The sequence below is a fragment of the Protopterus annectens genome, chromosome 11.part0 (assembly GCF_019279795.1).
Source record: "Protopterus annectens isolate FY-2018-M chromosome 11.part0, PAN1.0, whole genome shotgun sequence".
Classification (NCBI taxonomy): domain Eukaryota; kingdom Metazoa; phylum Chordata; order Ceratodontiformes; family Protopteridae; genus Protopterus; species Protopterus annectens.
Genome location: NC_056745.1, coordinates 989977541 through 990005169, shown reverse-complemented (window position 1 = coordinate 990005169; position 27629 = coordinate 989977541). Strand labels below are relative to the sequence as shown.

Genomic DNA, 27629 nt, shown 5'->3' with positions numbered 1-27629 from the left:
AAAGCTGAACTGGGTAAGATCCAGTGTCTGTAGGTCCCCAATATCTTTATTTATGAGGTCCATGATGATCCTTTCCATAGCTTTGCAGACCAAGCTAGTCAGGCTTATGGGGCGATAGTTTCCAGGATCCGTTGAGGCACCACCTTTATGGAGAGGGACCACTGTTGCTGTACGCCACTCTTTGGGCACATATCCTGTAGTAAGGCTGAGATTGAACAGTAGTTTTATGTTTGGGTTTAGCTCTTCTTGGAGTTCATGTAGGACGCAGCCCAGGATACCGTCTGGTCCCATTGATGCTGTGTTTTTTGCTTTGGAGAGGGCGGCTCTTACCTGAGCATCTGAGATGTCAGGGGGGCAGCACTCTGCTGGGATAGATATTTGCCCTTTTGGTGGGGTGGGGGTGGGGGGGGGTTTGCACTGAACCAGTCAGCTAGGATGTTGGCAATGTCTGTGGGTTCAGTGTATTTTTTGTCATTTTGGACTAATTCTGAGCATATCTGGGAATTACCACCCAGGTTCCTAACATAACTAAAGAAAGCCTTGTGATTATCCTTAGTGTCCTGTGCAATTTTTCTCTCAAAGATGGCCTTAGACAATTTTATGAGTGCCCGTAGTTTTTTGCTAATACTGATCAGTGATGCCTTTCCTTTTTGGGATTTTGCTCTATCATTTAGTAGCTTCCTCCTTCTATTGTATAGTTTGTTTATGGCTGGGGTCCACCAGACAGGACACCTGCCTTTGGAGGATTGGGTCTTGGTTTTATTTGGGATCGCATGATCCATGCATTCCTGAAGGTGTTCATAGAATGCGTTTATAAAGGATTCTGCGGTCTGGGCCGTATTTTCCACAGGCCCGGGGGCTTTGAAGGATTCCACCTCAGTTTTGAGGAGTGTGAAATTTGCTTTAGAGAAGTTTTTCACTGTGGTTTTCTGGGCAGGGGTGGGGTTGGGATGTGAATATCCAGTGAGATTAGTTTATGGTCTGATCTTACCAGTGAGGGATACACTTCTGGTCTGGAGCATAGAGTCCCCATGTTGGTGATGATCAGGTCCAGTATGTTTTCCCCTCTTGTGGGAGTGGTAACAAGTTGTTCCATAGCATTTGAGTTTATAAATTCTAGGAACCTTTGGGCTAGGGTGTTGGAGCTAGAGTAATGCTCCCAGTCTATGTTTGGGTAGTTGAAGTCGCCCAATATAATGGTGTTTGGAGAGACCTTCATATTTTCCAGTGTTCTCAGAAAGGCCGAGTGGGGTTCCTGGGTTTGGTAGGGTGGTCTGTAGCAGGCTATAAACTGGAAAGCAGTTTTACCAACTGTTAGTTGCACATGGATAGTCTCTGATGCTTCGTGCTTTGCCACCAACCTGGAGGTGTGGGTATCTTTGATAAATATCGATACTTCCCCTCCTTTTGTGGTTCGGTCCAAGTTTTGGGGCCGAAAAGAAAGTATGAGGTATAACCTGGTAGTGCTGGGGTGCTCTCGGGAGCCCTGAACCAGGTTTCTGTTACTGCACAGATATCGATGTTCTCCATGCTAAGGAGAGTTTCGAGTGCGTGCATCTTGAGGTTTAGATTTCTGGCATTGAGTAGCATTACTCTTAGTTTCTTATCCCTTGTGATACCTATGGAGGTGGGTTTGTCTTTTGAGCCTTGCCTAAAAAAGGCACAATGGGGGTAGCAAGAGCCTTTGCCAATATCCGAAAGGGACAGGTGCAAGCCGTCCCTAGCGAAGCATCGTGGCTTATCGAGCATATCATCCCAAGCTGACAGGCATTGGATCCCCTTTGAATGACACCAGTACTTAAGCCAATTGTTGAAATTGATCATCTTGTCTTCATATTGTGGCATCATTCTTGGTGAGGGTAAGATGCTACTCAAGGTCAGGGTCATACCGGCCTGGGCTACATGCTCAGAGAGCTCCTTTATGTCTCTTTTCATGTAGTCCAGGGAGGTACGTCTCAGGTCATTCACACCAGCATGGACAATGACTGAGTCATATTTGTACTTGCCTTGGAGTGACCTGAGTACTTGTGTTATGTGGCGGATCCTAGCGCCCGACAGGCTGCTCACCGTGACCCTCTCCTTGTTCAGCCTGGTGAGCGGCACGTCAGTGTGCCTGACAATAGAATCACCTATTACAAGTGCATCAGGTGTGTTGTTTAGTCTTAAGAGCTGTGACTGTTCGGCACACTGGCTTTGTGAGATATGTGTTGCACGTGTTTTGTTTTGGGGTAGCGGTTGCTTGGGTGGCTTTGGAGGTCTCTGCTGCTTAGGCAGATCTTTATTTAGAGCCTCCGAGTATGTTTTTGTGTGATTATGTGTTTGGTTTGCTGTCGTGGTAGGTCTATGTGAGACTGGAATTGTAGTGAGTGTGGTTTCCTTCTCCTCCTGACTGGTTATGCTAGTACTGAGTTGAGAGAGCTTAGCCTCCAGTTTGGCTATATGGTTGCATCTCTCACATGTGTTGGAATTTGTTGGGAGGAGGAGAGGGTTGTCTGTGTACATGAGGCAGTTGTAACATTGCCTCAAGATTCCCAGATTCACCAGCTGGACCGGAGAGGAGACTGACAACTGGCCGCTGGACATGCTAGAATAATATTGGGAATTCCTTAATAATTGAAAACAAGGGCCAGTGGGGAGTGAGGGTGTAGTGCTTCTAATTTTTAGTGCTGACTTATATAATTGCTTTAGTGCGCAAGTGCCAGGTAACTTAAGTGCAATGTGTTACAGGTAACTTAAATGCAAAAACAACAAACAGTAACTTTCTTTCAAGTGAAACAAGGAAATAAGTACAGTAAGCAATGCAGATATCACTAGTGATCCACAGAAGCGCTGAGAAGCCGCGTATTAGGTGGAATTAGTGTTCCAGGGAAATAACAAGCAAACAAGCATATAAACAAAGCTAGACACAGAATAACTGTCCTCATTATGAAACAAAGCTGCTAGAAAGTCTATGACAGATGGGAGAGGGTCAGAAAGGGGGTCCAGATAGAAAGTCTCTTCTACTTACTCTTGTAATTTTTTCTGGAAGATGTTTTTTAGGAAGAAGAAAGAATATGGACTACAGGGGAAGAAAGGCTGGAATGACTAACCATCACTGGAAGTGGAGAAACTAAGCAATTAACTTGAGTGCCTGAATGCCCGGGTGAGGCATTCCAGATGGGTGAGAGAGATGGTCTGAATCTGGATCCGGCATCCTAGGTTGTACCAAATGAAGCCACAGAAAAGAAAAAAACACATCCGTTGAGGCCAGAAAGGGGCAATAAGGATGAGTGTGATCTTTTCCTCTAAGGAATTCAGCAGGAATTTTGGAATCAGGGGAGTATGAGGAAAGGCATAAAGAAGACCAGGGAGCCAAATGTGCCAGAACATTCCTCAATGATACCCTCCAGTGGGGATCAGGACAAGAACACCTGCTGCACTTGATGCTGAAGCGCGAGAGGCAAAGATATCACAGCATGGTTGGCCCCACTGACAGAAAATCTGCTCCATCACCATTGGACTGAGGGACCACTCACCAGGTAGAAGGACAGATCTGCTAAACCTATCTGCCAGAACACTGGATTTCCCTGGTATGTGTGTTGCTATCAGAAAGCAATGAGAATATACTGTCCACTGCCACACGCTCATTCCTTTTCAATATAAGGGGAAGAAATGTGTTCCCCCCTTGTTTGTTGACAAACTACTGACATGTCTGTCTGGACAGAAATCACCCCCACAGGAAGGACGTCCTGGAAGGCTTGCAAAGCTAGGAGGGCTACCCTAATCTCTAGAGCGCTCATGTGAAGATTGGCCTCGGAAGGGGACCATGCACCTTGGACTATCTTCCCCATGTAATGCCCTCCCACAGCTGGGAAACATCCATGGTCTCTATGGCTTTGGGAGGGGGGAATATAAATGAACGTCCTTGAGATACATTGGAAGACTGAATCAACCACTTTATATGTTTCCTGCAAATGTTTGTCAACTTAATTTGAAAACTCATGGGTTGGTACCTGATGGACAATTGTACTGCAAGTGTCCACTGTAAAACTCTCATGTAATATCTGGTTAGAATACCAAGTGTGATGGAGGCTGTCATTGGTCCCGGTCACTGGAGAATCAAGTTGGTTAGTGGCATCAGACAGGATGGAACCTTTAATGCCTGGCTTCACAGGGTGGATAATCTGTTCTCTGGCAGTCTTGCTATCTGGATTGTGGCATTAAGATGGGCACCTATGAATTCTAATGTCGGTACTGGAAGAAGCTGAGATTTGTCCAGATTTCCTGATATAGCTAGCTGGAAGAATAAATGAAGTAGACAGTCCCTGGCCCAAATGAGAAGAGACATGGTTGGACTGGTAATGAACCAGTCATCATGTAAGGGAGCACTTGGAACCCCTGCAATCTAAGGTAAGCTGTGATCACTGTCATACACCTGATGAACGCCCAGGGGGGCTGCGGTGTGACAAAAGGGCAGGGCTCTGAACTAAAAGTGACCAGCTCCCAGACTTAAATAGAGAAACCTTCTGGATCACATGCCCATCATTGTGGGGTAGTATGCATCCTGAAGGTCTACTGAGTACATCCAGTTGTTCTTCCTCAACAGAGGGAGGATGGAATGGACTGTACTGTGACTATCCAGAATCTCTTCAGTTTAACATACTAATTGAGATGACTGAGGTCTCCATTCTTTGTTTGGCATCAATAAGAATGTTGAGTATGCTCCAGATATGTCTTGGTCTGGTGGGATCTACTGAATGACTAGCTTGTCTATAAGCTTTTTTATTTCTATAGTGGTTGCTTTTCATTTTCAAGGTAGACTGTTGGGAAGTTTCTTAGGAGATGGGGGGGAACAGAGAAAGAGGAAGGATCCTCTGCACCCATACATCTTCAGTGATGGATGTTCAGGGTTCTGGGTGCAGGAATAAGCACTCCCCAACTGCCTCCAGAGCACAGCAGTTGGGCAACCATTAAGGAGCACTGAAAAGGCTTTTCAGAGAAAGGACCCCTGAAGCCTTGGTTTTGCTGAATTCCTTTGTTGCTGGGGCAAAGTCCTCCACTACAATTCCCATCTGTATTACGGGGGGGGGGGGGTCTATGTCCAGAGAGTTCCCTTGAGACTTGCAGAAACACAGTTTCTTACCCTCCCCACACCCTGGAGAAAGACCTTGGGGTGTAGAAAACCATATCCCTACAACAGAAAAGCTTTTCCTGTCTTGCTCACTCCTGTATGTCTTTGACCTTTGGTCTGAAAAGGGTCAAACTATCAAAAGAAGCATTCAGAAAGGATGTCTTGAAAGGATCCATAAAGTCACACAAGTGTATCCAAGCATGTCTTCTTACTGTAATGTGGCTATCAAAGTGCCATCAGTCACACTGGAGATAAGATGCATCGAGGCAACAGACTGCAGGGTAGCCAGCTGCGAATCCACAATTTTCTTCTTCTCTGCAAACATGGACCAAGAGCGAGAGAGAGAGATTTGGAGAGCTCCTTGGTCAAATCTCTCTGAAATCTTATCATATGTGCCAAATAATATAGCGCTTTCAGAGCAAAGGTAACTGAAGCATAAAATACCTTGCCAAACTTGTCAAAAACCCTGGACTCCCTGTTGGGGGATGAACAGAGGGACTCTCTTCTGCCTCTCATTTTTGGTGGCTGCTGCTACTACATTAAAATCCACCACTAGGCCTCTACTCCAGTGTAGGGAATCTTTTAGTGCAACAAGAAATTTATCTGTAGAAGAACCAAGATAAAAAGTTTGTCTGCCAGCCAGTCAGATGAATGCTCCTTTGCTGAAATATTAGTCAAGAATAAATCAATAAAGTGCAGTAGGCAACGAAGCAAAGCAGGTAGTCACTTCACATCTACCAAACCAGTTCTTTCACCAAAGTAGCGGAACTTTTTTTTTAGCGGCCATAAAATAATAAAACTTTTCATAAAACAAAACGTTTTTATTGACTTGATAAGCGCTTTCGCTAGATTAGCTTCTTCAGATCAACATGAGTCAAATTCATCTAAAATTCTATTTAAATAGCACATTCAAATTGCACGAACCCAGTCAGCTCTCTCTCTCAGTTAACAAGCTAAAACATTTTAAAGGTGTCTCATTATATATTTCTAAAAGCATATAGCAAGAATATTCTATTAATTCTGCTTGCAAAATAATCAGGTATAAACTTAATATAAATATATACTGACATAAATATAAATACAAAGAGTATATATATATATATATATATATATATATATATATATATATATATATATATATATATATATATATAAATATATAAAAAACAAAATATAAACATGAGTATAATATCATAAATACACTAATAATATCTTAAACAAGTGATATCTTAAACAAATCATGACATAAATTCAGCCTAGAAATATATCCTAAATTAAGAATACCTATATGTTTATGAATTCATTATTTATTCATTATTGAGTTATTTCATCTTCCTACACTTTTTAAGTAGTGGCTTAATAAACTCTCTCTCATTTAGACCCTTCCCTCTGTCTGCTCTAAGCATAATGATCCAAATATTCTCCCTGTATTCAGTATGATTGCGAATGTCGCCTTCACGAATACTAGGGGGAATAATTTCCAAAACTCTAAACTTAAACCAATGTGTATCATTGGTATTAATAACATGCTTTGCTAGTGCATTATGTTCTGATTTTTTGCGAATATGATACACATGTTCTCGTACTCTGTCCTTCAGTGTCCTGTTGGTTTTCCCAACATAAAATGAGTGGCACATTTGGCACTCAGCGAAATATACAAGATTTGTTGTTTTACAGCTAGCCTTATATGATAAAATAAATTCTTTCTCCAGATCTGGATGGATGAATTTGTTAGATGTATCAATATATGTGCAAAAATTACATGCCCCACATGGTGCTGTACTCCCTGTTTCCAGATGTTCCTTCTTAGGGTAGCATATTAATCTTTTAAGATTTTTCTTGTTTTTATATAGAAACTTTGGTTGTTCACCTACGATTTTCTTGATATTCTCATCCACTTGTAAAATGGACCAATTTTTACTAAGTATCTCTCTAATTCCTTGACTATCAGATGTAAAAAATATAGGAAATCTAATGGTACTCTGTTACAAAAATCAATCACTCCTGCACCTTGAGTAGGGCCATAATAAGGTGCTGCTACCTCTGTGCGTAATGTAGGAATCTCCTTAAAATTATTGTCTATTTCTACCTCATTGTAAGAAATTTATCTGGTTTGCATAGTATTGTTTTGGCCATATCCAGCTGCTTCTATGACTACTGAGAGATTAAGTCTACCATTTCATCCATGGGAGGGACCACCCAAGAAGTAGCTGAGACAAATCCAAAGGCCTCAAGAAACACTGACTGTTCTTGAGAGGGGGCTTTGGAAGACCAATCACCCTTCTGTTTCAAAAATGGGATGACTTTCCTGAATGAGGCATCCTGAAAGTGGTGATCTGGGTGACCCCCCTCCTCTTCACAGAAATCAATCTTTGGTAAGAAACTCACGTGGGGAATCAAAATGAGCCTGAGTGAAGTGGACCACATCTGTTGTTTGCACGCGGCAAACCCTATCTGGGGTAATGTTTGGAATAGGAGGGGATTGTGGGTAAGGGGAGGAGCCTGAGCTATTGATCCTAAAGTCTAGAGTGGCCAAAGCATACCTCTCAAGTGTACCTCATTGCAAAGAATGTTCCTCATTTGGGTTTGAAAAAGCACATGTTCCTCAAAGGTCCACATTGAAAGAGTTTGTCACACATTCAGCCTTAGGAATTTTTTTAACTGAAATCTATGGCAAATAGTATTGAATCATAACAAATCATCAACAGAACGTTTTATAAGCATAAAGTTGCACATTTTACCCATTCTGTGAGCTTCCTAGTTGAACTCATTATTAAGTTGTTAGTAGGTGTTCCACATCTTGCTTATTTGTTCCACATTATGAGAGGTAGTGTTCCTCATTTTGGCTATAGAAGGTTGAGAGTTATGGGCCGAAGTGAGATCTGAAGACCCCATCCATTGAGCAACGGATAGAAGAGACATCAGATCTTTAGATTAAAAAGTTTCTGGGATTAAACTTTGTTGCCACAGATCTCAGGACAGTAGAATATAAAGATGTAACTTCCCACTTCTGTTAGGATACTGGAATTTTTTTTTGTAGAAAAAAGACAAAATATTTAACAAATGGAATCTGCCTTAAAAACTAACAATGAAGAAGTGTCTGGCAACCTAAAATAAGGTTATCACTTGTAAATGTTCTTCAATTATACTGGGGTATATGCCACCAATTTACTTGCTTTAGAGAGGAGAGGAATGAAGGTCAGCAGGGCTAAAACAGAATATATGTGTGTAAATGTGAGGGAGGGTAGAGGAATGATGAGGATGCAGGGAGTAAAGTTGGTAAAGATGGATGAGTTTAAGTACTTGGGATCAACAGTTCAGAGTAATGGTGAGTGTGGAAGAGAGGTGAAGAAGAGAGTACAGGCAGGATGGAATGGGTGGAGAAGAGTGTCAGGAGTGATTTGTGATAGACAGGTACCAGTAAGAGTAAAAGGGAAGGTCTACATGAGGGTAGTGAGACCAGCTATATTATATGGGTTGGAGACGGTGGCATTGACGAAAAGGCAGGAGTCAGAGCTGGATGTGGCAGAGTTAAAGATGTTAAGATTTGCACTGGGTGTGACTAGGATGGACAGGATTAGGAATCAGTATATTACAGGGTCAGCTCAGGTTGGACAGTTTGGAGACAAAGCAAGAGAGGCGAGATTGCGTTGGTTTGGACATGTGCTGAGGAGGGATGCTGGGTATACTGGGAAAAGGATGCTAAGGATGGAGCTGCCAGGTAAGAGGAAAAGAGGAAGGCCTAAGATAAGGTTTATGGATGTGGTGAGAGAGGACATGCGAGAGCTGTGAAAGAGCATGATGCAGAGGACAGGAAGAAATGGAAACAGAAGATCCGCTGTGGCGACCCCTAACGGGAACAGCCGAAAGAAGATGATGATGATATGCCACCAATTTGCACAGCATTATCAACTGTCCATATTCTGTTTGCTAAACTTTCTCAGAAAAGTACCGATGCAAACATGCTTTACCTCTGCAGTAAACTGGTAAAAGCATATTGCTTACTATGTTAAGCTGTAGGCAGAAAAAATCCCTTATGTTTTTCTGCTGGACAACCTTTATAAAAAAAATACACACTGAACCAAATGTAATTAGCAAGCACACATATATGACAAACAGCGTCAGAGAGAGCACTGGGTATTATATTAACTGATTACATTTATTTGCCATGGGTTCAACAGATTGTACATTATGGCTGGCTGCAAGGTGCAGGAAGATGCAATTCTGATAACTGGGGTTTGAGAAGTACATCCCGGCACTGGAGGAGCCAGGCAGTAAGGGGATGAGTGAAGAGTTATGGCCTGTTCACCTATTCCAGGGAGATGCAGTGGGTTACACGCACTCTAAATCACACTGGGTTGGTGCAACCTTCCTGATGGAGGTGGAAAGGATCACCTGCTGTGCTTTAGGGGGGATGGGAAAGGGCTGATTGTAGGGAATTCCTCTTGTGGAAGTAAGAAGACATCCTCTGTGGTCAGCCCACTGTATATAACTTCTACAACACTTTGCTGAATACACACATGGACAGGACTGCACTGCAGAAAAATATCATGAACCACCCACGGTGGTTATCTGAAATATGCATATCCTAGTCGACCTTCACCTCAATGATGGGAAAAGATGGCCAATTTAGCCATTAGGAGACTGATGATCAACATGCAGAAGAGTCAAAGTGAACAAAGAAAAAAAAAATTGTACATTTTAAAACTGGAAATATGTGGTACCAAAGGAATTTAAGCACGAACACTGAGTTTTGAAATGAAGGACTTTTTAAAGGTATTATGAAGGTCCTTAAAGGAGGTTCATTTTTTTTCTTTTGGATGGCACTACCTCCCACAGTTTAGGGCCAAAGATGAAAAAGATGGTTGCTACAGTATAGCTTGGTTTGAAAACTTTGAAGCATAACTGAATATTGTGCATGAGCTCTGACATTGTAGCAGGAAATCTTTGTGATCAGTCTGCCAGTAAGTTAGGGGAATGCTTCTAATCGTAGTATTCTGATTAATACAGTACCTAGAGAAGATCTGTTTGATTTTTTTCTAGTAGCCATTATACTTTGTAGAGGAATGAAGCAGCAGGTCAACCATGACGAATATACAGATCTTAATGGACAGGATTTGTATTTTCTTTTTTTTTTAATCTGAGACATAAGCAAACATAGGAAAGATATATTCAAGCTCAGATTGCAGAATTCATTTATCTAACTGCAGTCCTTGCATCTGAAGATAGAAATTATTTTCCAAATCTAGGACGTGTTTTCTCTGTGTAGCTGTAAGATTAGACTTTGGTCCATCCAAATGCCTAGGCATTAAAATGAGTTTATTCTTTTCAGTGGTTGATCATAACTGATCTTTGGTATGTCATGCAGGAGAAACTGTAGATAATTTCTTTAGCAGTAATTTTATACCTATTAGCCACTGAGTAAGTGAAGGTCATTTTCTTCTACTGAGTTAATGTGTGAGTGTAACTGACAGGTTCTACAGATGACCATGCTATCTGCATTCTGCATACAGAATAGGCATGAACCAGGGTGTGTCAAGGGGCAGCTTATTAAAAAAAAACACAAAAAAGCAAAGTAGATAAAATGTAACCCTGTGGAATGTGGGAAAGGGCTGGAAAGTGAAGACAAAATTTTAACTTTCCAATGCGCTATCAGCAAGAGTGTTTATGAACCAATTGGGAGAGGTGCGACTTAGCCCTATTTTTAAAAGGGTAGATCAAAGGCTTTTGTCACACCAATAAATACTGCACTGGCTAGGTTACCTTTGTCCATATTCAAAAGGATGCCATCAGTTGACATCTAGAGGGCAATGATTTTGCTTCATCTGGTTCTGAATCCATGGTATTTCTGTATATGTTTTGCTAACTAGATGTAGACGATCTTTTTTCAGGATCTTCCCAAGGTGGGAAGCATGGAGATTGGGTGGAAGTTAGAGAGTGAGTTAGGTTTTGGAAGTTTAGAAACAGGGGGTACTATAAATGATTTCCGGACAGCAGGTTACATATTGACAAACACCATTTCTGTAAATATGACTAAATACTAAGTTACATTATTTTTTGTATAAACCAGTAAATCAATGTTATAGGTCATCATTTCTTGCTGGGATGGTGGAAGGAATCTGGAAAGACTAAGTTTCTTTGATTGTGATACATTTGAAGAAAATCAGGGGGATATAAAGTGGGAGGTGATGGAAAGTATTGGTTAAGTGGGTTGAGACATATGGATGTTTTAGAATTCAGAAAGGCAGTCAGCACAGGATATGGAGCCATGAATGCATGCTTTGAATTGTATTATCTTATGTAGCACTTTAGCAAACTTTCATCTATTTAGAATAATATCTTGATTCTACAACTGCTTTAGAAATATCAGGAGTGAAGTTAATGTTGACAGAAGTTGGCCTTATGACAGTGTACGGCGTTCTTTACTGGGTTGCAGATTAGTGTAATTGCTGTTCTTGTTTTGAGGTTAGGACACTTTTTCACTGATGCCCGGGCTTGATTTCTGAATGTAAACAGTGCTTTTAAATAATGGTAAATAGTAACAGCAAATACAAGGTATGATGCAATTGTGTTTTTCTAGTCATGTTCAATAATCCGCATAAACCCAGTAAGTTAATGGAAATCAACAATGATCCAAAATGTAAAATGTACAGAATGATGGTACAGATGTCAGGTAAGAACAATGGAAAATGAAACAAAATTGTACTCAATTACCTCTAGGACATGACGACTTGGTGGCAAGCTGTGAAAGAGCATTTACAATGTATTCTGAGATAACAATACTGACCAGTAAGAAATTATATATAGATTTTAACAATTGTAAAAGGAAAACTTACTTTTTCATGTTTGTGTTTTTCTTTGTCTTTTTCTTTTTCCTTCTTTTCTTTGTCTTTTTCTCTTTTTTCCTTCTCCTTGTCTTTTGTTTTTTCTTTATCCTTGTTCTTATCTTTATCTTTTTCCTTTTTCTTCTTCTTTTCTTTCTTGTCTTTTTTCTTTTCTTTATCTTTGGGTTTCTCTTTTTCTTCAAACAATTTTTCTGGAAGCATAGGTGATAAAGCTGGCAATAAAGTTGGAAGTCTTACACTAGAAGGTGTGCTAAATGAAGGAAATGACATTTCCTGTGGGGGGATCATTAAGGGTGTTGCTGGAGGTTTCAATTTCTCTTCTTTCAGTCTGATTTTCTCCTTGTCCTTCTTTTCTTTATCTTTCTTACCCTTTTCTTTATCTTTCTTTTTGTCTTTGTGTTTTTCTTTGTCCTTTTTACTGCTTCCATCTTTGGTTTTTGTCTTTACATCAACTCCATCAAAATCTTTATATTTAAACTTGAATGGATCATGTTCTTCTTCTTTCAATGAATCTTTCCACGGCAATTTAAGTTCCTTGCTTGAATCTTTATCTTTGTTCTTGTCTTTATCTCTGTTTTTCTCCTTCCTTTGTTCTTTATCCCTGTCTTTTTGTTTTTCCTTCTCTTTTTTCTTAATCTTTGTCTTCAGCTCTTTCTTTAGTTTCTTTTTCACATCTTCTGAAGAAGCTAATTTTGTCTTCTCCTCATAGATCTTAAGCAGAGGCTCCGGTGTTGGTGGTGATGCAGAAGGAGAGGAAAAGTAGGGAGGATTAATAGGCATGTTGGAAGGTGCATTCATGTTCACTTTTCTGATAACTTCATTTATTGAGTCATCCATTGTCCATGAAATATCTGAGCTAGATGTCCCACCAGAAAGAACAAATGGGGTACCTACAGACTTGGAATGGCAGCTTGAATTAAGAGCAATTTTGGAAGCAGAGCTCTCTGAAATAGTTCGTCTCCTAGGACTCATAATGCTCTCATCTTCAGATTCAGTTCCTGAAGAGAACTCAAATGGGTCTGGTTCTTGTTCAGCACACGCACGGGCTATCACGGCATTAATAGAATCATCAATAGTTTTGTCAGTTTGTGGTGGTTTTTTCAAATGGTTGTCAATAATCAGTTTTTCAGAGTCTGACACTCCTTGCCCCTGCTTCGCTTGCAAAATCTCTTTTTCCATCTTTTCACTGAGAACAGACAAAGGAGTTCTTACAGGAGTCTCTGCTTTGGCTACAAACTGAGACGCTTGTGGCTGTGGCTGTGGCTGAGGTTGAGGCACAGACTGAAGTGAAGGCTGAAGCTGAGGCGGAGGAAGAGTCTGAGGAAGAGGCTGAACCTTTGGACTTCTTGGACTTTTAGGGCTTTTAGTCCTGCCAGGAGATTTCTTTTCTTTAGGTGAAGGCTTTGGGGATCTAATAGGACTTCCAGGAAGAATAGACAACTGACATCCTTTAGGTGACTTCACCTTTTGTAAAGGAGAAGAAACCTTAGGTTTTGTTTTAGTTGTTAAGACCTTGGGATCTGAAGCTTTAGGGGTTGATACCTGTGCTTTTGACATTGGTGCTAGCATTGGTGGCTCTGGTGGTGGAGGAAGTGAATCCCTGTTATCTTGCACATGAACTGGAGAAAGCATGGGTGGAAGCTTTTGAGGATTAATTGAACTGAGAGGTTCTCGCGGTTCCACGGTGCCATCCAAATTCTCTCCTTTATTGCTTGGTAAGCGTGGGCGCTTCATAGGTGGAATTTCCACTGATTCAGGACTTGGCAATGGTCTTTTGCCCAGGAGATTTTCATCATTAACATCTTCTTCTTCTTCCATTTCTGCTTCCTCTTCCAATGGAACCTGCATGGCTTCTGCTGATGTGCCTCCATGAGTTGGGACCTGCTCCTCTTCTTCCTCTATTAAAAAAAAATGTCATTTATACTATGGAGTACAAGAACAGGAAATGAAAATGAACTTTTTATAATAAATAATGTTTTACACTTAGAACATATAAACTAATCAGAAAAGAAAATCTTCTGACAGCCCACGACTTTGAAAAATACACTGTCTCAGATAGCTAGAAGCATCCTGCTTATCAGTATGAAATACTTTATATGTATTCAAAAAAGTGATTTACATCCAGTAGTATTTTAATGTGAAAGAACCAAACTGGTAACTCTTTTACTCATGCGCAAACAAACTTACAGGGAAAAATAAAAACAAGAGACATGAAATATTTTGTACCTCTTGGAATAGAATACAAACAGAAAAGTGAAGAGAACACAGCTACGAAAAAAGTGACAAATTGTTGAACAAAAAATGCATTTTACATTAAAAAGTATAGTACCTTGCACATTCTGGAATGAGTCTGATCCTGGATGATGCACTTCTTCCCCAAGATGTCCATGTGACAGAGTTGAGAGAAAGTCATTCATATGTTTACTTGATAACACATTTGTACCTACCTCATCAATAGTTACCCTCCCCTTTCCCTCATCTTACTCCCATCCCAAGATTATGTGAATCCTTCTGCTAAACTACGTCATCACTTTTCCTACAGAAAATGTCAACCATGGCATCATTCTCCTTTCCAAAAAATAACGTATTTCCTAAACGGACTTAAATCTTCCACCTTCAGCTTGCCATTCGTCCCACACTCCTCCTTCAATGTCCTTCAGTCTTTGTGCTCCCTCCAGCCCCTGAATAATACAGTTAAATCCAATACATATTCCCATGATCTCCTTTCTACACAGGACATAACTAGCACCTTCAGCCATTCTCAATATTCTGTCATCTCTTGATCAATTTAATGGCCTTAATCTATATGCTGTCTACCAGCTAAATGCCCTCTTCTTTGCAAAGGCCTCCAAGTTATACATAGTATAATATATATATATAGTATACATACTATAATACCATAAATAGCATAGTAATATATAGGGTACTCCACTTGAGGCTGTATCAGCAACCTACTGTATGGAAGAATGGCATCTAACTATTAACTCCACCTCCTTCACCACAGCCTTTGATGTCCTACTGGCCTTCACCACAGCTTACATATAAAATGCTGGATATGTGATTTGAGGGGTGAATTCCCCTCCTATGTCATCACCAACTCTGCTCGGTTAGCCTGTACTTTTTTCTAGATGTCCACTTAATTAAGTGCAATAACTTTGTACTTTTATCCACTATGCTGGCTTTAACAGTCCCAATGATAATTTAATGGAAAATTCAACTTGTATCATTAGCAAAAATACTGATTATACATTCCTACAATCTTTCTAATTAATAAACATCAAAGCTCAGCAAATAACTGCAGCATTTCCAGTTTTACAAAAAAAAAAACACAAAATCGTCAGATATGGAAGGTCATTACTTCTGCCAATGTATGTTTTATGAAGATGCAAGAAACACAAGATGAAGTTTGACAGTTTTAAGCTTTGTAATAGTGGAAATACAGAGGAACTAACAGCTTTATATTCATTAGTAGGCTTACTGTACTATTTATTGGCTCATACATCCTAATGAAATACTTTAAGTTAAATGCTTATGTTTACAAGAAAATTCAAGACTGCCAAGAAAGACTAACTGCTGTAAATAGTTTTTCTAAACAGCAGTTTATATGTTTTCATTCTGCTGCATCTAATTTTGTAGCTGTTTATACATTTGGTTGGAATGGTTGTGTCACAGTTTTTTTTAATGGGTGTGTTACAGTTTATGTAAAAAGTGAAAAAAATACACAAAACAGGCACCATTAACAGAATAAAAAAATCAAACAAAACTGCAGTATGGTGACCTCACCAGCTTCTAATTAACAATCTATTCATGCTATGAGTATGCTGTTTATGATGCTATCACAAAACCACTTAAATGAGATCATACTTTTACTACCATCACTTGCATGCCATCACACTTTACTTCACAAAAGCTGATTATTATATGCTATTTATTTACCTGTCAAAAGTCTAAATGAAATTGTACTTGAGCTGCTCACATTTTCAGACAGTGGGCACAATGACCACCTACACTTCCATAGTATCACAAAAGTGAATCTCCTACAAGGATTCATTTTAATACCACTGACAAGAAGGAAGGAAAAAAAAGAGAAAAAAGGCTGTACTAGCAAGAAAACCTGAAATGACATTTGGTATTATGAATGGCCTAATCTATATGTTAATACTGCCGCATTATATAAATGCAGTGGGGACTAAGATAACATTATGACTTCAGAGTGTCTATGATTACATGCAATGTAACATGCCTCAGAATATGCTGTCATCAGAACACAAGCGTCTCCAGTGCTTCTCCCTGTTGTTTCCGATATTATTTATGATAATGTCAGTTTTATTTCCTTTTACCAGATACTATAAATTACAATCGTTAATCACAAGAACTTATTCTGATATGATTAGCAAGCACAATAAACAAGTCCACAGAAGAGATGAACATAAAGAAAACTGATTACAAACAGTTCTTTTGCATCAGCAATATATATATATATATATATATATATATATATATAAAATCTGAAAAAGCTGTATACAGTGCTTCAATGCAGCAGCAGAAAAGGACTGAGTTGCTTATAAAAGTACTGCTAGCAGGGCCACAATTTAACTCACTAATTTTTTGTTCTACTAGTAATTTATTTAATGAAAAACCCATAACTGGCAATAATGTTGATGGTGGGGATAGGCAATGGGCACAGTAAAATCTATACTCAATATTGCATAAATAACATTCAGATATACTAGAAACTGGCATCAGAGATTTAGAATTTTTGCTTTTGCAGCTACATCTTTCAGATGAAAGTCACTAAATAGGAAGAACCTTTGTATTCACCTCTCCGACTGAATCCAGAAGGCATGCTAGTTTTAAAAAGGAGTAAATATGGACAGCAGGTTCTGGGGTACAACCAGAAGAAAAATAGGGGAACAATCGATTCCATTTTGAAACCTGCCTTGAAAAGATAATGGCAGAGTAGAAAAATGTCAACAGAACCACAGCTAAAATTATGCAGTAACTGTACAGAAAATCTAATAACCACACAGAAGATGGTGGGGACTAAATGAAGCCACAACAGAAAGTACCAAAATAAGTATTAAAAAATAACACAAAAGACACAGAAAATAATACCATTCAAATACTGCATTCCAGGGAATCTTAAGCCTAATGTCAGTAATGCAAGGCAGACTGAGGTTATCTCTAGACCATAAACGGTAAGAATCATTAGTATGGTACTTCAGTAAAGTCTAGTTTTAACATCCAAAACTGTTTATAAAACACTTTTTAAGACAGCACTACACAACTATCATGTTTTGTGTGATACTAAACATTGGGAAGATGGTAAGAGAATAGTAATTAGCCAAACAGCAGTCAGGGCTTTACTTGTTACTGGCACAATGAGTATTCCTGGAATACCATTCTTACATTTCATATACTTCAATGGAAACGTCTGCCCCTCCGTATAAAGCAGAAATTTCTTTTACTCTATTCAAACATAATCTGGATGAAAGGATGGGTAACCACACATTCAGCCGCCACCCCACCCCCCCCAAGTTTAGCACCAATGGTCCCCATGGATAGGGAAACATGTAATTACGCCAACATATACAATATATATGTTGGAGATTAATACTGCAAAATATAAGAGCTGACAGTAAATATGGGAATGCAGGGCTAGGCTTCTTAAGATTCCCACATATCAACAGCCTACTAAGTACTTGGGTGCCTTTAGTGCAATATTGATATGCTTGGCTATTATTCTACACAAACTTCGAGTTCTGAACAATTAAGTAAATACAAGGACATTGTATACTGGAAACTATAAATACCTTTACCAGAATGCAACTGTATTGTGATTAAAAGGTTCTAAAGTAGCAAAAATAAGAGAAGTGCAGACATGAACTGATGTACTGCAGGACCACCTATAAATTAGCATTGATACTGCCAGTGACAGAAATGTGCCAAACAAGCTTTTAGTACAAGAATTTCTCTTCAGAGCTGTTGTAGCCAGGGAACAAAAATGGATGCTGTCAGGTGACCTCTGTGAGCTAAATATAAAGCAAGAGTATTCCAACAGCACTTGCCTTAAGTGAACATGAATATCCTATAAAATGTTAAAAGGGTAGGCAGCTGGTCTTGTAACTCGGGGGGGGGGGGTCTATTTTGCAACCTGCTGATTGCTAGTGGGGAAAAAATGAAAAAACAAACACAGTGGAGTGGAGCATCACTGTTTCACATGGTAGATGGCAAATGTGTGCCATCCTACATGTAAGCACTGAATTTCAGAAGAACACATTTTATTATGTCTCACTGGTATGTATCAAGTGTACTTTGGGTGGAAAAAATAAATACAGGAGTACGAAAAGCAATGAGTTCAATTCAAATAAGTCATGGCAGAAATTGTGAAATTTTATATACAGCAAGTAAACAAAGGAACAACAAGAAACCCACTGTGATTCTCAAGGAAAACAAATGAAAAGGGAAGGCAAATTTTACTGACATTTAGGAATCCGACGGAAACACAGCAGAAATATGTTACAGGAACATATCTGATAAAAGATGGCAAGAAAAAAAAATGTCATCCAGATTTTGAAAACAGAAAAAACAAATATTTTATAATGTACATTAGTGAATCAAGAAGAGACAGAAGTGGCAACTGTGTTAACAATAAACAAAAGTAAGTGGATGGAAGGAAAATGAAAAAAAGAAAAGATAGCAAAATAAATACTATTACCTTTGTGAAATTTTAGTAGCCCCACTTGAACACAAACCACATCTGATGGACAGGCTATCTTCTGACACTAGCTAATTAACATTTATTAAAAATCCAGGCCATCACATTGGCTTGTGTTCATTACAAAATGCACTATCAGAATACAGCCAAACTACTTCACCTTTTTTTAGGTTCTTACTATGGTGCCAAATGGACATATATCCTGAAAACTAGAAACTCAAACTGAAATGATGGACATGTTGGATTAAAAATATCATGCCATAAATCAGGCAGACACTCTACAACTGAATTATAGTGTAAAAAGTAATAGAGGTCATGGCAAATGAACCAAGGAAACCACACGAACTAATATTCAGAAAAAACATCTTTACATGCAGTCCCATAAAGTACAGTTATGTCAGAACTTACCATAGGAGTAAATGTTCAAATAGATCACTGTTGCAGCAATTCTAACTCATGGGTCATATTCTGCCAAGTTTACCTCACATCTGACCAGTCTTAAAAACCTTGGGCACCCTCCTCCTGTGATGTACATCTGACTTAGGACCTATGCTTGTGATTGTGTGCTGGTACTTAACGGACATTCGGGTGTAAGAATCAGAACTTTCTTGCCTTAAAAAGACTGATGCTCTAAGAGGACAGATTCAAATAATAAAAGAAGAAAACAGAGTAGAAACAACAAAAGGATCCTCCTCTGCCTTAGATACAAAAAAGTAATAAAAGGGATGGAGGAAGGGTGTACATCATGAACAAATGATCTATTCAAACATCTATTGTCATACGTTTTTAGACAACTGTACTATGCTCATCATTAGATCACTGTTGCAGTAATGCTAACCTATGGCTTCCAGAAAGGGTGGAGGTTTGACAGACAGACAGAACTGGAGTCCATTAACCCTTGAAAGATGGTTTTGGCAACACCTGATCTGGCTCTGGAAAATGCACCTATTTTGTAATGTTTGGTAAATGTGTGTATGGAAGACCAGGTAGTTGCCTCCAAGATAGGGCCAGAGTCAAGACTTGAAAAAATGCACCAGAATATGCTACAGCTCTGGCAGAGGTTTGCCAAGGAATGAACAGCAGAAAGAAATAGTAAAGCACTCCATCTAGATATGGTCTGTTTAGAGGCTGGAAGACCATCTTTTTTTCCTTCAAAACAAATAACTGATATTTTCTGATGTTTTTGGTGTCGTCCAAGTAGAATCTTAGTTGTCTCAAATCTCTCCAAAGCAGCACAAACACAAACAGTTGGGGACTAGATAGAATGAATGAAGAGCTGATGCAAAAATTGGGAGTTAAACCCAAATTTGTACAAAAAGAGCTAAAAGTTATAAAAGTTATTTTCAAGCTAAGTTAAATACACCGAAAGTGGAAGAAAGCAAATTTGGGATGATTAAGTGCCTCTATTGTAATATGTGTAACTTTCTATACACAGAAGGAAGTGAGTTAGAACTGGGGAACAGCAAAATTAGAATAACAGGAGTTTCAGCTGTAAAGCCAGAAATGTTGTTTACTTAATAGTATGTTTAGAATGTAAATCCTTCTATGTAGGGAGAACAACTCATGAGTTATACAGAAGGATTTATGAACATAAATACGCTATACAGATAGGTGATGACAGAAATGCTATGAGTAAACATTACAAACAGAAAAAATGTAAAATTAATTACAGGTTTTAGTTTTAGAAACACTTGCAAGCACTGCCAACATAATAAATATTGAAGAAGAACTGGGCTGGCTAGACTACTGCTGGCAAGTAAAACTTAATGCATGTTTCCCACTGGGTCTTAATAATAGAGAGGAATTCATCATGTAACTAAAAAGAAAAGGGCTGAAGCACTAATGGGAATTTAAGTTTACAGTTAATTATGGTTCTTAATAAGTATTTCTTTTTTTTTTAAATGCTTTATACATCAAAGTATGTGTGGAGTATGTCGAATCATGTGACTGAGCTATAATGGTTGATCATGTGTTCGTTTGGAGTTCTATATAAGGAAGCAATCTGCATTTTACTATTGTCTAAAGAAGTCTCTGTGTTTGCATTTGAGGAGATGAAAGCGCTTACCTCAGGTCTTGTGTGGAATAAAGTGTTGATATCCAGTAGATACTGCATTTGGATTTTTAGAATCCTAGTTGTTTATGAACATGCAACAAATGAAATATTGCTTCCCAACTATTTCTGGATTGGGGAAAATGCAGGGAGGTAGCTAAATTGGTTAAGAGACCTTTCAGTAACTCCTTTTGGCAAAAAGGAAGGATTTGTTCTGAGGGTCACTTTGTGTTTAGGAAAAGACAAAAAAGAGTGAGTAAACATAAGGGTTTATAACTTCTTATAACAGAACGGTTTGTAGGGACAGGTATATCTTGCAGAGGATACTGCTGCTTTGGAACGGTCTCTCCATCCACATAAAGCAAAGCTCATCCTTGTCCATATTCAAGCGCAAATTGGATCTATGCATTGGAAAGAGAAAATTTACTCCAGGACTGCCCCTTACACTGCTAATGAACATAGGCAGCTCCTAAATGTTTTATCCCATGCATGGGTCCCCTTAAATTATCTATGGTATGATCCCAGATATTGTCATTAGGTGTAATATATAATTATTGAACATGGGTAAGGCTAATCTCAAACCAAATGGGATATGTTAATTCGAGCACAAAAAGGGAAGTTGGCTAGGTTTAAAATGGCCTGCAAGGGTAGCTAACCTAGTTCTTGCCTATGAACCTATGAAATGGCTGACAAGTGAAACCTGATGGAGGTTTAGGCTAGATTAGCAATGAGAAGCAAACATACATATTTTAGGATGAATGGGCTCCTTGCTTGATAAGGACCCTAACCTCTGTTATGGCATGTTGTTGTTGTCTTTCGGCTTTTCCCGGTTAGGGGTCACCACGGCAGAACTCCGGTCCGCTAATGATTGGCAGTTGATTTTCACGAACGCCGAGATGCCAGTTCGACGTTCAACCTTCAACGACGGCACGCCCATTTACTCATGTCTTTCGAACACCCAACCAACCGCGGAGAGGACATGCAGACTCCACACAGAAGGCACTCCCTGAACTCCAGCCGGGAATCGAATGGGAGAACCTCTTGCTGTGAGACAACAACGCTACCGCTGCACCTGCCGCGGAAGTAGAACTTCTGTTATGGCATCACATAACAAATCTCTTCCATCTAGAAATATAAGATTTTCTTGTTGCAGGTTCCCTAGCTTCCTTTATAACTAGTTGCCCATTCTCAAAGTAACGGTGCCTGAAAGGAATTAGAAGCCTGTTATCCAATCTATAAGTTTCAGTGTCTTTAGGTTTTTATAAACTAGAGATTCCTTCTGTTTTGTGAGGAAGTTAATTTTGTGGGATAATGTGTTAACTGCCCAGGATAATATGAGGGAAAAAAAAGGGAAAACAACTGCAGTCTTGGCCAAAGGGAGTCACCAAAGCATTTATAGATTGTCTTTCTGAATCTTCGAAAGGACCTTTGGGATGAGTGGAATGGGAAGGAAGCATACATGAATTTCATTTTCTGTGGAAAGACAAAGGAATCAATTTTCCAAGCTTCTTTGCATGGGGAATAAAAAGTCAGAGATGATTTTTTGAACTGGAAACAAATACAGGGAATGCCCCACTGATGGGCAGCCTGAGAGAAGATCTCTCTGTTTAACATCCATTTCTGAGGGTCTGCCTTGGATTTGTTTGGGCTTTCTGCCCTGAATTCATTGTTGAGGGGAAGTGCACAGCCAGGAGAAAAAGACTGCAATGAATAGCAAGGTCTCAAGCTATCACTGCCAGCCTGTAAAGATGGTAAGTCTTTGTTTCCCTTCTCATTTGTTGTTATAACACATGACAGCAGTATTGTCTGTTACATATGAATCCCTGAAGTCCAAAGATGACGGAATCTGGAGGGCAAAGCTCAAGGCCTTGATTTCTCCGATGTGCACGTTTTCTCCTGTACTGTTTAGAACAGAATCTCTACACTTTAAAACCCAATGAACAAGCCCCCCCCTCCCCCCACCAAGTAAGCCCTGAGGTATCTGTTGAGACAGTTTGGATTGGAGTGGGAATAAGAAAGGAGACCCTTGGGCTGGCATCTATCTGACTGATGCACGAAAAAGTACAGTTGTGTACATCTACCATAAATATTGATGTTCGAGTGTTTTCACTGTTGCAGTCATCACGTTTGGGTTATCCCTGCCAGGGTAGCCCTCGGCCAGCCCGAATACCATAGACTTAGTATTTCTCCATCGGTTGCTGTTGCTTGAGGACTGACGTCAAGTCGTCAGTGGTATAAAGGAAGGCATCCAATGCTATTACATCAGTTTTTCTTGCCCTAACCTGTCAGGAGCCCCCATGTAGGAGGTCAGGCTCTGGTGGAAGAACCACACCAGTGGAAAATAAATACCAAAATGTCCCTTGTAATGAAAAGAGAACAACAAGGAAAAAAGAAAAAAAGAGAAAGGGGTATGGAGGGAGGGAAACCAGGACTGCAACAGTGAATACACTCAAGCATCTACATTTATGGTAAGTGTACACAACTGTACTATGTTCTTCGTGTTTCACTGTTGCAGTCATCACATTTGGGTAGATTCCCAAAGCTGAGGAACAGAGGTGGAGGCAGTCCAGGAAGCTAGGGGCTGGCTAGCAAGCCTTGCAAGACTTCAGAGGCAAACCCTGCCCTGGATTTAGAGAAGAGAGGCAGGTGGTAATGCTTGGTAAAAGTATGAACAGATGTCCAGGTGGCAGCCTCCAGGATGTCCCTGGTGGAGACTCCTCTGAGGAAAGCTGCAGAGGTGGAGGCTGCTCTGGTGGAGTGTGTCCTGACCCCCTTGGGGGGGGGGGGGCTTGAGATGCTGTTTGTAGCAGAAATGGATGCAGTGTGCTATCCATTTGGAAATGGTTTGCTTGGAGATGGCTTTGTCTTCTGCCCCTAAAGCAAAAGTAACCAGCAATTGATCAGACGTCCTGAAGGGTTTAGTCCTGTGCAGATAGTATCTGAGCTGTCTGGGCACATCTAGAGTGTGCAGAATCCTTTCCCCTTTGTTTTGGAGATTAGGAAAGAAGGTGGGTAAATGAATGGATTGGTTGAGAGCCAGACTGGCACTGCCTTGGGCATGAAGGATGGATTAGTTCTAAGGGATACCCTGTCTGCCTGGAAGATGATAAAGGGTTCCACAGCCATGAGTGCTTGCAGCTCAGAGACTCTTCTGGCTGAAGTGATGGCCAGGAGGAAGGCTGTCTTCCAGAAGAGAAATTTTATCTCTGCAGAACAAGCTGGTTCGAAGTGGGGCAGGGTGAGCATTTCTAAGACAAAGTTAAGGTCCCAAGCTGGTGTTGGTGCCCTTCTGGGGGGCCTCAAGTTGCTAGCCCCTCTGAGGAACCGTTTACTCAGAGGATGTAAAAAGAGAGGCTGCTCAGTGGGAAAGTGAGCAGAAATAGCAGTGGCATGAATTTTTATAGAGGAGAATGAGAGACCACTGTGTAGCAGGTCAGCTAAGTAATCCAGGATGAGATGGATGGAGGGCTGTGACGTGTTGTCCCACTTAGCCTGGATCCAGGTTCAGAACCTTTTCCATTTATCTGCATAAGACTTTCTGGTGCTAGGGCGTCTGGCCTCTCGGATAACATCCAGAACCTGTTTACTGAGGATGGCAGATTGGTCAGGGGCTAGGGTACAAGCCAAGCTGCCAAACTGAGTGTTTGCAAATGGGGGTGCATGACTTTTCCTTCCCTCTGGGTTAGGAGGTTTGGAGTCTGTGGAAGATTCCATGGAGACAGCAGGGACAGACTGCGCAGCACGGAGTACCAGTGCTGTCTGGGCCAGTCTGGCGCTATGAGAATGGTCCTAGGTTTTTACTCCCTTATTTTGAGCAGGACCCTGGGAATGAGAGGTAGGAGAGGAAAGGCATAGACCGAGAGGTTTACCCAGGGGAAGGACAAGGCCTCCACTTTCCAAGCCATGCAGTGACTTTCCCTGGTGCAGAATTTGCTGAGCTGGTGGTTGGTGTGGGAGGCGAAGAGGTCGACCTTCGGGGTTCCCCATTTCTGAGTTATTAGGAAGAAGGTGCTTCCGTTGAGCTGCCATTCGTGGGGGTCCAAGAGCTGTCTGCTTAATTGGTCTGCCAGGGAATTGAGAGAGCCTGGCAGGTATTGAGCTAACAAGTGTATTTGCATGGATGAGGCTGTGAACCAAAGGGTCATGGTCAAGCCTGCACAGCGGGTAGGAGTGAGTCCCTCCCTACTTGTTGATGTACCACATCACAGTGGTGTTGTCTGTCTTGATCAGGAGAACCCCTGGAAAAAGAAGGTGTTTGAAACTTATTAAGGCCTGCTGCACAGCCATCATCTCTTTTAGACTGATGTGCAGAGGGAGTTGCCGGGGGTTCCATTGGCTCTGTATGCAACTGTCGTCCAGGTATGCACCCCAGGCGTAGTCTGATGCGTCTGTGGTGAGTGTCTTGGAGGCAGGGAGTGGGGAGAAGGGCAGTCCCTTGTTGTCGGAGCATGCTGTTGCCCACCAAAGAAATTCCTTCCTCAGGCAAGGAATTATAGGCAGAAGAGTTTCCAGATCCTAAGAGTGCTGACACCAAAGGCTCTTTAGGTACCACTGAAGTTTCCTCATATGGATCTGGCATATGGAATGAGGAGTGTGCAAGAGGCCATGAACCCCAGGGCCTGCAGGATTTTCCTTTCAGAAAGCTGGGGCCTGGTGGCCAATTGACAGAAGTAAGCTGATAGAAAAATTTGTTTCTCTGGTGTAAGGCATGCCATCTGGGATGCTGTATCCAGACTTGCTCCCAGGAAGATTATCTTTTTAATGGACACCTGTTTGGATTTCTTTTTGTTGATTGTGTACCCTAGGGAGGTTAGTAGGTCGTTTAAAAATGCCAGGTCTTTGAGCAGCTTTTCCTGGCTGTCTGCCTGAATAAGGCAGTCATCCAAGTAGGGGTGAATTTGAATACTTATTTGTCTGCAAAAGGCAATGGCTAGAGCCAGGCATTTTGTGAAAACTCTGGGAGCAGTAGATAAGCCAAAGGAAAGTGCAGAGGACTGAAAGTGTTCAGATCCTGCCCTGAAGCGAAGATATTTTCTGCAGGACTCCCTGATAGGAATGTGGAGGTAGGCCTCTATCAGGTCCAGGGTAGCTAGCCAGGCATCCTTGGAGAGCATGGGTAGCAGCTGTTGGAGGGTGAGCATTTTGAATTTTGGGATCACTAGAAAGGTGTTTAGAATGGAAAGATCGAGGATGGGGTGCCAGGTGCTCTATTTTCTGGGCACCGGAAAAGGTCTGGAGTAGAAACCTTGGCCTACCTGCTCTGCAGGAACGTGCTCTACTGCCCCCAAGAAGAGCAAGGAAAAGATTTATTTCTGAGCCTCTGCCCATTGATTTGGTGGTAGATATAGGAACCCTTTTGGGGTTGGAAGGGTGTGGAAGGAGAATCTGTACCCCTGAGATACGATGTTCAGAACCCATTGGCCCTCGGTAAGGGTGGCCCAGGTGCTTGAGTGAAAAGAGAGTTTTCCTCCTAGGGGTATGTGAGGGGGGGCAGAGGCATGGTTGGAAAGGGGCGAGTCATTGTGAGTTCTTACCATAAGGGGGTGGTTTAGAACTCCCTGGTTTTGAAGTGGAGGTTGTCCACTGCTTCGATCTCTGCAACCCCTGGGGCTGCTGTCTGGGGGGGGGGGGGTCTGTTTCCACGGGACCTACGTTGGCCCTGTCTACTCGGAGCAGGAAAGGACCAGTTCTTGGAGGGGACATGCCTGCTGATCCTAGGGGGCTGAACCTGTAAAAAATCTTTAACAGTCTGCATAGATTTTGCTTTTTCTTCCATCTTTGTTAATACCTCTTCTGCTTTAGTGCCAAACAAGTTATCTTTGTGCAAGGGTGCAGCCAACACTTTTGATTTGACATGGTCTGGCAGGGGTTGTTCCTTAAGCCATGTATGTCTTCTAATGACAGATCTGGTGATTGCTGCCCTGCAAGAAACTTCAAGGGCATCAAAACCACAGTGCAAAGTGTGTTTAGTTACTTGACCAGCAGAATGCAGTAAGTCCTGTAAATCTGTAGATTCTGCCCATGCAGGAAAGGAAGAAATTTTTTGTTTAAGGAGTTCCAAGGTATGTTGCTGATACTTAAGCATATGGAACCGACAGTTTAGTGCCCTAATAGCAAGAGTAGCTGAGGTGTATACTTTTTTGCCCCACCTGTACAATGCTCGGGAATCCCTGTCTGAGGGGGTGAGATTCTTAGCTAAGGTTGCTTTAATCCCTTTAGGCCCTTGAGTAATGATCTCAGGGTCAGCTGTAGGATTTTTAAAAAGATATTTGTGTGGGTCAGGGACTCTGTAGTACCTGTCTGGTTTTCTGGGAGCAGGAGGGAGGGCTTCTGGAGTCAAGCTGGACTCAAGGAAGACATCATCCACCACATCTAGGACTGGGGGGATGGCTAAGGGCCTGTGTTGTGGAAGGTCTAAGAACTCTCTGAGTCTCTTTTTAGACTGTGGGTAGTCTTGACTCTCCCATTGGAAATGCTCCCTTAAGGTATGCAGTGATTCCCGAAAGGAAAAATCCTCTGGGGGAGAGGCTGAAGGAATGGATTCCTCTGCATCAGAATCCTCATAAGTGGACAGTGGCTGCATGTCTTCATAGTCAGATGCATCGTACTCATCTGAGTCTTGTTCAGACAAAATTACTGGAGACAGATTTCTCTTCCTTTTTGAGGGTGTGGACTGGCCCCTAATCAGCATGACAAGGTCTTCTGCCATTTTAAGCATTTGAGACTAAGACAAGGGACCAGACGCCTGAAAATGGGTAATCGGTTTCTTGGGTGTGGTTCGATCCCTGGGCCTGAGGAACTCAGCTGTTTTCAAAAGAACGGTAGTTGTGAAAGAAGACGTCGGTTTATGTCGGGATTCGGTGTTGCAAAGGACTTCCTCAGAAGCTGGTGCCTGCACAGTGACCC

At 41.1% G+C, this 27629-nt stretch overlaps 1 protein-coding gene across 1 annotated transcript in view; it reads right to left on the bottom strand.

Moving 5' to 3' along the window:
• The window catches only part of TAF3 (TATA-box binding protein associated factor 3), a 1072471-nt gene that overhangs the window by 492007 nt on the left and 552835 nt on the right, over positions 1 to 27629 (bottom strand). The window contains exon 3 of the mRNA XM_044088365.1: positions 11943 to 13853. Within this exon, the coding sequence (XP_043944300.1) occupies positions 11943 to 13853 (1911 nt within the window). The remainder of the gene's footprint in view (positions 1 to 11942; positions 13854 to 27629) is intronic.